This window comes from Rhagoletis zephyria, unplaced genomic scaffold, assembly GCF_001687245.7.
Source record: "Rhagoletis zephyria isolate East Lansing unplaced genomic scaffold, Rhagoletis_zephyria_1.1 Rzeph_scaffold_07397, whole genome shotgun sequence".
Classification (NCBI taxonomy): Eukaryota; Metazoa; Arthropoda; class Insecta; order Diptera; family Tephritidae; genus Rhagoletis; species Rhagoletis zephyria.
Genome location: NW_016164480.1, coordinates 1 through 9,462, shown reverse-complemented (window position 1 = coordinate 9,462; position 9,462 = coordinate 1). Strand labels below are relative to the sequence as shown.

Sequence of the window (9,462 nt, the reverse complement as noted above, 5' to 3'; positions counted from 1 at the left end):
GCTTGCCAAATGGTTGCATACATTTAGGCATATGCATAGTAAGAGGAAATGCGCTACAATTGATTATTACTTCCGATTATTTAAACTCCGCACATGCATACGGCTTTGTACCTATGTATGTACAGAAATATGTATGTACTCATTTGTTGCAACTGGGCATGAATCACGTAACTTTGAAACGATAGTCGTTCAAACGATACTGACAAAACGATGTTGTCAAAACACTGATTTATGCATTTGTATTGCGGTTACGTGTTAATAGCCGTCATCGATTCGCCACTTCGCTGCTTGCTATGTTTGAGTTCCGGTCGCTTAACGAAAAATTTTTGCATGTGAAAGCAACAACAAAGTTAGCTAGCACGGATATACGATAGCGAGTTTGGTTGTACCTCATTGTATTCGTTCGTTTCGCCACTCGCTAACTGTTGGCGAATCGATGACGGCTACAGTTACTGTTACGTGAAGCAAAACTGGAATCGAGTTGACGATATCGCACAAACGATCAAACAATTTTTGATTTTTATGAAACAAGACAATCTCGACACGATACCGTTCAGACGAATGTCGTCATACGTGATTCATGCCCTGGTTTTGATATTCGTAGATGGTTTTAGGCATAGGTTTAGTAGTCTATTTTGGTAAATTTAGGAATATGAAATGTAAATTTAGGAAGAAATGCTCAAACTATAAGCTCAAAAACAATAACTGATGCGGTGTTTCTAAGATATTTTAACGCCCTTGAGTCACAAGTATATACAAGTATATTTTATCAATCATACCGATAATTTCATGTATTAAAATAATTAAAAATGAAAATGAATAAAAAAAATTAAATCAGAAAAATTAATAAAATTAAGTGAAATTAATGTTTAATTTCTACACCTTTTCAACCCAGTAATGAGAAAACGTAAATTATAATGAGAATACGTAAATTTATAATGAGAAAACGTAACTTAGTATTGAGAAAATGTAAATTATATTGAGAATACGTAAATTAATAATGAGAAAACGTAAATAGTAATGAGAAAAAGTAAATTGATAATGGGAAATTGTAAATTTATAATGAGATAACGTAAATTTTAATGAAAGGTAATAATGAAAAGATAAAAGAAGTAAATTTATAATGAGAAAACGTAAATTTATAATGAGAAAACGTTAATTTATAATGACATCGGGTTTACTGCTTTGAGGTTTTGAACTTTAATTATTTGAATTTCATCTAATTGTGAAAGTAGGCGTCTCACTCGTAGTTTTTTCATTGCGCCCAATGAAACGTAACTACATACATATAGACATTTGTACGTAAAAATGCAGTTTCAAGACGATTGTGCGATTTGTCTTACAAATATGAAGTATAGCAGTGTTTCGCGTATATTAAACTGCAAACATTTATTCCATTCAAAGTGTATTGCACCAATTGTATCGCGGAATGAGACGTGCCCGATATGCAGAAATAATATTGTTGGTGAGTTTTGATATTCATAAGTATTCCGAAGTAGCTTCTTATTTCTGCATAATGACGTAATTATCTTGATTTTTCCAGGAACACAGATTTGTGAGAGGAAAATTTATAAAAAAATACCGAGCAAGACAGGGAAAGGGTGATGAATGCTGCTACACGAGGAGAAGATTGGGTCAAGCTTGCTCTTAACCTTGGCGTTAACTACAAAACTGCACACCGATGGATTTGCAGTGGAAGCTGCACAATGAAACAAAAAACGAATGAAAGGCCCAAAAAAATGTTGAATGATCATTTAATAAAAATTGTTGAATGGCTGGAAGAGGATTGCGGACTAACCCTACTTCAGCTAAAACAAAAACTGTTCAGGGTTTTTGGTGTCGAAGTTAGCACAACAACTGTTGGGAACCATCTTGAAGGTATGTGCTATAGTGTGAAAAAAGTTCACACACAGCCTACAACGATGAACAGCGAGGAAAATAGAGAGAAAAGAGCAGTATATGTCCGGAAGATAAATGCCTTTATACAGCAAGGAAAGCAAATTGTTTGGATTGACGAAACTAATTTCAATTTGTTTTGCCGACTTTCGCGTGGAAGATCTAAAGTAGGGCGGCGGGCAATACAAGCATTGCCAGCAGCGCGTGGTCCAAATGTCCACGTTATAGGAGCCATTACAGCATCAAGTATTTTGCTAATGGACCGAAGGAGAGGTTCCTTCACAGCCAACAGCTGCAGTGATTGGATTCTGCAGCTCGTACAAAAGTGGCAACAGTTGGGAAACAATTTGCAAGATTTGGTAATTGTGTGCGATAACGCTCCTTGCCACTCAAGAATCGAGGCTGCGGTAGCCCAGCATTCTGATGGTATGTCGGCCGTCTTACGTTTGGGTCCGTATTCGCCTATGCTCAATCCTATTGAGATTATTTGGTCTAAGTTTAAAACCGAGGTGAAGACGACTCTTCGCATACCCATTGTAAATGGCGCAGGATTGTGTGAACAGCGGCTCCAATATTTAGAAAAAACAGTAGACGACGCAAAGCTGAAACTATCAGGAGGGGATTGCGCAAGAGCTGTGCAGCACACAACAACATTTCACGCAGATGCACTTGCGTTGCAAAACATTGGAGTGGGTGAATAATGGCTGAAGGACAAATAATGGAAGAAACCCAGTTCTCATTACTTATTTACGTATTCCCATTATAAATTTACGTTTTCTCATTATAAATTTACCTTTTCTCATTACAAATTTACGTTATCTCATTATAAATTTACAATTTCCCATTATCAATTTACTTTTTCTCATTACTATTTACGTTTTCTCATTATTAATTTACGTTTTCTCATTATAATTTACGTAATCTCAATACAAAGTTACTTATTCTCAATACAATTTACGTTTTCTCATTGTAAACTTACGTTTTGTCATTACTGGGTTGAAAAGGAGTAGACTTTTTTTGTATGGGGAGTGATGCAGTCCAATGTACATTAGAGTGGTCAAAATTTTGTATGGAGGAAAACATTTTCATTTCATTTTCATTGGGTTTTTTTCCTTTGATATTTGTGATATCTATGGCAGCTTTAAATTTTCTACTGTTACCAATACAGGGTGTTCATGGACCTTGAATTGCGCTACTGAGTCCCTTCGAAACTGACAAAAATATTGTTATTAATAATATGGTAATGATAATAATGCGATGACATTGTAATATTTTTTAAGCTAATTTAAGTTTGAAATGTTCTTAGGTCGTTTAACGAATTGTTTGGTTAATATATGTCCTACATACTTCTAGAGTAAAATATAAACATTTTATGAGCAACCTCTAAATTTAAAAGTACTTAGAAACGTCAAGTTTGGTGCCAAGCACCACTTTCAGCAAGAGAGAAGGTGCCCCCAACCCTATCTCGGAAAATATAAGTGCATTAGGGCGGATCTATATTTTATATTATTCTATATTTTTTTGCTATGCGTGTAATTCTAACCAAATTTTCCATAGAAACTTGGATCGAAAATCAATTTAGAGTTTCCTCATACCAAAAACCCATATAGCATGTTGTTATACAAAATTTAAGCAGGTCTTTACGACACTACACCAAAATGCCAAGAAACCTATTTTCTCAATTTTGCAAACTCTAGAATTATACACATGTACAATTCTTCTGTGCCCTAGGCTCACAGTCGAAAAAATCTCCCATAGAGGTTGACCCGCCCTAATGTACATATATTTAACTGAAAACATATGCATGAATATACATAGCGTAAATGCCAGTGGCTCCCTTGGCACCTAGTGGCCACATTAAGCGGATACAGTCCAAAGCCGTTAAGATGATTCATTTGCAATCGCGGCGCGTGAATGCGAGCGGTTGGGTCATAAAGCGAAGATCAACTGGAGACAATTTTGAACACTTACACACAGAAACCTGTATACTACTGGAACACTGGGATGCCTCATAACAACATATTGCTGCTTTTTAATTTTTTACAGGCGGTTCTTAAATGTGAAGGTATGGGAACTGCTTTATTCTGGGCGGAGCTGTAGCTCAAGCGTGTGTATTTAAGTATAAAAGAACTTTGCATTTGGATCAACGAAAAAACGATGCTACGATTTTTTTTGTTGTTTATCACCAACATATGTATGTATTTAAAATGCAACACCAAGGGCACTCTAGAACATCGTCTATGTGAGCTTTTGGATTATCGAGATTTAGGCTCCAGCGATGGCAAATCAAATATTCAAATTTTACTTAATTTGAGGAAACAAATTTACCTATAAGCTAAGGAACGTACCTAGAAAATTAAAATGTAGAGTACGAAAATACGACGGGAATCTTCCATGGCCGATTTTGGGATTCACCTTCTCTAATACGTTAAACTCAGTTCTAACTGGAAGATTGCTTTGATGCTAACCAAAGTTATAGACAAGGCGAATCATTATACATATTGCCTCAACCGCTGGTTATGTGCTACAACAACTTGCCACCACGCACTGTGGCTCTTTTACTATGCTTCTGAAACATTTTCTCGCCCACACCCTCTATGCGTATAAGCCAAGCTCTCGCATTCGCTTGGTCTCTTCGTATGGCGCCAAAATGTTGATTAAGCGTGTAAAAGATCTACTACATAATTTACGTAAATCAGTCGATATGCTCTTATTGAGCCTCGACCGTCAGACCGTCTGAAACCTTTTTTTTATGGGCGAGAACCCATGGTAGCGCGCTTCGTAATGCAGAGTCGAAACAGTCGGAAGCAGAATTGCCAAAAGCTACGAGAGTGGGCGTCCATAAATCGCGCAAGTAACTACTTTAGTAACTCCTGGTAGTGCAGAGAGAGCCGATGGCGACTACCGCCTAGGACATTGCCTTATAAAGGTAATCGCTGAAATACAAGGCAAGTAGTCGAACGGTAATCGACGGAGCTTACTTGGTTGCCACCGATACACAACCGGTTTCCTGCGGCTTTCGTGTTTCGGCCCATCTGAATGGACTTGTATGCCGATGCTCATTAGTTCCATTTGAAAATGTGTTTCCACTAATTCCACATTTAAAGCAGTTATATTTGAACCTCTCGAGCCTTCACTGAACCATAAGAAAGAAGAAACAAATATTACTTTAGCGGAGAACGAGAAACAAACAAAGGGAGCACGAGACTATTGACAGCATTACTTTGAAACTACAAAGAACTTTGTTCACAATAAATATACTGTCAGTCAGAGAGCTGCCTAGTTAGGCTAAGGAGGGCCTTCTAAACGAACAGAAATCAAGCTTAACAGATCTCTGATCATTTTTATATATAATTTCCATTGCAATTATCAAAAACTAAACTAAATCTGCCTTATAGTAAACGAACTGTTGGAAGCATTTGTGTATTACTAGTATTTAAGATTTTTTTTCTAAAGAGTTTTACCCCATTTGACCAACCTGCCACATTGACAGCAGACGTTCGCCTACTCGGCACCTCATGCGTCTCTCTTATTATCTGGTTTAGCAGCTCCTTCTCTGCAGATATCCAGCTTTCGACGGTAATCTGTACATAGGTCTGCAGTTCAGAGGCACCACCGCCAGATACTACCTGGCTATCGCACTCAGTTTTGGCGGCAGGCAGCCGAAATCCATCTTTTCTGACCCCCGGCTTATCGCCTTGCTCGCCGCTCTACTGCTTTGCCGCCTCGAAGGTCCACGCTCTGTCGTCATCATTTTGTCAGTTTTCGGCCGGCCCCTTGCAGCGCTTATGCTCGATTTTCGCTTGCTAACCCAAAGGCTCTTACCATCGCCGACTTGCCGTCGTTCGCCTACCTTAGAGCTTTGGTAGTCGACCTTTCTTCCTTGCCACTCTTGTGTCGTTTGGTTGAGGTTTTCTCATCATTCCGACGGGTCCCGCTTCGTCAGTCCCTCGCGTAGCCTGCACCTCCTCCTCGATGGCGTACCTGGGATCACTGGACGCGAATCTTAGGCTGTCGAACCACATTCGTCCCACCTGAACAGCTCCTCTGGGCCACACCACGCGCACGTTTCATGGTCCTTAGGATCCACTACCGCGTTAAATTATGTTTAGCCCCGCTTTGTACTACGATAAGGCTCTTTTCTCCTCTCTATTCCGCACTTTCTTACCCTCATTACACTCGATCTTAACGGGACTCGACAAAAGCTTCCTCTCCCTAATGAAGTTATCCAAGTCTGGGTCTTCACCTGTCGCATCTCGCTTGGGAACACTTAAGAGCGACTCACTCTTCCTGTCATCCGTCCCAACTTCTCTTCTCTTCTCATATTTTTTATCGAGTTGTTTTATTTTTTTTTTAGTTTTATTCATCTTGGTCGTACGACCACCTCCCCGACGAGGCGGACCCAGTGGTCAAAAATAGTGGCGGGGAAACAAATAGTTTGCCGCAGTAGCGCTCCTTGCCGCGGTAAGGCCACCGTTTCGTCCAGATGCGGCCTGACGTCAGGAAGGCTCCCTTAAGAAACAGTCGATATTGTAGACATAGGCGCGATCGACGCATAACATCCTGGATTATGGGGTTGGGAGTTCTTGGTCACTATTCACCCGTGGCTCGGAAGCCGGACCGATGCTCCGATCCTGCAGCAATTTGAATGGCAATTCAGATAAGCAAACTTTTTTAAAACAATCATTTTCAGAAATTGCGTGTGGGTTAATTTAAAAGGAAAAACATTTCGCAACTTTTTGAGGTACTTTCATCGACATCCACGTGACGAATGACACTGAAGTAACAAAAAAATATTTTGTGGGAATCATAGATTGAAAAATTCTCATCAATATATACTTAAATATCCAGTTCTTTGTGGCGTTAAACGGCTATAAAATAAGTGTTAATAAAAAACTTCACCATTTTCGTTTCGTTAACAAATTCCGGTTATCCTTTGAGCAAATGTGATGTACGGTTTTCGCCATATTTCTATTATTATACATATGTACATATATATTTAGTATGTCTGAAAATATTTATACACGCCTATTGTTTTATTTATTTAACCACTTTCCCTACAACACTTGCACTCTTTGCGCGTTTTTGCTGCTTCCTGTCATCGCCTTTTCTCTATTTGCTTTTGTCTGCTCTGTTTGCGGAAATATTTTCAAGGCTGACGCTACCCACCGATTGGTTGTCATCTTCTGTTTTAGCAATTTCTCCCTTTTCGCTTGCATCTCATTTTACTCTGACGACCTTTCACTGTACTTGGCCACATCCTTTTCTTTTGCAATTAAAATGCCCGACACATTGCCTTTCTGCAGGCTTACTTGTATATGCAAATGGAGATACTGTATACATATGCATGTAGGTATCAGGGTGTTAAATTACTCGCCAAAAAAAACACCGGTTTAGAGTTGTAGTAAAAATAGCACTACGAAAAAAACGGTTCCTCATTTTAAATTTGCGAGGAAAGCCGGGTTTATTCTACATATATGCGCATATGTATATTTTCTCTATAGTTAGGTTAGGTTAGGAAGGCGCATACGAATGACTCGTATTTCTACTCGGAGGCAAATTTGCCCATTGTGGATGCCCCCTGTGGATGCCACGAGGTTAATCCATAATTTCAGTACACAGTCTGTCAAACCATTTACTATCCCGGATGAAGCCGTTGATGTTCGATATTTTCACGTCCGCTATCTCCCCCAAGCTATTGAAAAAGCGGTGAATCGATTCCTCTTCATCTTCATCCCGAGAACTTCTGCAGAGGGAGCTCGTTGGTATACGGCATCGATGGAGCGTTGGTGCCCCGTGATGTAACCGGTAAGAGCCCTAACTGCAGATTTGTTTAGTGTTAATAGTTCCTGAGTACGACTCTCATGATTCTAGGCCAGAATTATCTTGAGACCTCCCAGTCGTCCCGATTAATTCAAAGGTCATTGGTTACTGCTGTGGTGTATACTTCAATCCCCCTAAGGGAGTTGTCCGTTTCACTTATTTGCATTTCCGAGCTGCGTCTAGCCATCTCATCGGCTATTTGGATACCTGTTATATTTCTATGTCCAGGAACACAGCGGAGAGGTTTTGACGTGACTCAGTAAAGCCAGTTACCCTGGAACCCAGTGTTTTGAATGCCGCCTGGCTGCCAACGAATATAGTGACGTTCCCTGACAGCTTACTTACTATCCCGTAGGAGACAAGCCACCTTTTCTATGGTAAATATCTCTGCCTCAAAGACACTGCAGGCGGTATTATTGCCTTGTTTGAAGGTCCTTCCAGTACAGACCCGAGCCTACTCCTTTTTCCATCCTAAAACCATCCGTGTAGATGGAAATACCGACAGGAATCTTAAAACTAAAATCCCACCATGACGTGAGGTCCAGTTTCGACTCATCTAACATCACTCTCTCTACGACATAAACCCGTCGGATCTGGCCTTTTCCTGAGCCCGCCGTTAGATGAGAATGACGACAAGATGTAGTCGATTAACTGATTTAGACAGAGTTGAATAAGCTGCTCCCACAAAAACAGTGAACGATATTCATTCGTTTTTTTTAAGCGATAGAACGTTTTCCATTATTCATATATTAATAAAAATGTTCTACACTCAGAAAAAAGTCAGCCAAATATATTCCTCTCCACACATAATTTGGTAACTATAATAAAATAATGTAACTATAACCAAATCAGGTGTTGAGAAAAACATATTTAGTTGACGTAACTAAGCTTTTTTCTCAGTGTAGTTCTATTTTCGATAAAATAAATATTCAGAATTTTTAAATTCTGGTATATAAATAAACTAGGTGAATGTCCGATTTATTCGATTGTAAAAACCCGGATTACTCGGTGTTCGGAAAGTAAAGATTTCAAAAATCCATCCAAAAATATGAAAAAGACGGGTTGGAAAAACCGGGCCCAATCACCCTAGTAGCTACATATGTGTTGTCACATGTGTATGTATGTGTGCATGTGCAGCGAATTAATGTCGCCATTGTATTGGTTATGCAAATATGTATTTTTGTTAATTTTTCCACAGCCATACGCACTGTTTTGCACCTCATTGCTGACGTTCTTTGCCAGTTCGTATTACGCGAGCCCGACGGGAATTTCCACGTAATTTTTGCTTATTTTTTTACCCACTTGGGACGCAGAACAAAATAACAATTCTCTTGAATTGTAACTGAGCATTGGGAGAAAGCGTAATGCAAATAAGTTGAACGTTGAGCTTAATGTAATAATACTCGTATACACGAAAACATGTGCACAGATATGTATGTAAGTATATGTAGGGTCAAATAAGCCCCGCAGCGAAAGTTTTACAAAACTTACATAAATACATATACATAGGCTATATTTTAGTTTATGTTTAGTTATTAGTACAAACACATCGTTTTGTGGTTTATTATTTGGCTCTATGGGTCTCGAACCGCAATATTTTTAAGTCAGTCTTTATGTTGAGATACAGGTTAAGTTAGGTTAGGTTGAGTTGGTTGCCCCAAACAAGGGCACCCTTGGTCTACAGCTGGATATAGATGGATCGTTAATTAACTAGTTCTACTGTACAGTTACAGGCCACAACGC

General features: G+C 39.2%; 1 protein-coding gene across 1 annotated transcript; it reads left to right on the top strand.

The window, feature by feature from the left end:
* Positions 1-1,135: 1,135 nt before the first annotated feature.
* Positions 1,136-1,585, top strand: LOC108374148 (E3 ubiquitin-protein ligase RNF130-like; the record flags this gene model as incomplete). The annotated part of the gene is made up of 2 exons (XM_017630120.1): positions 1,136-1,465; positions 1,544-1,585. Coding segments are annotated over exons 1-2 (199 nt in total), but the record flags the coding sequence as incomplete, so codon positions are not given.
* Positions 1,586-9,462: the final 7,877 nt, after the last annotated feature.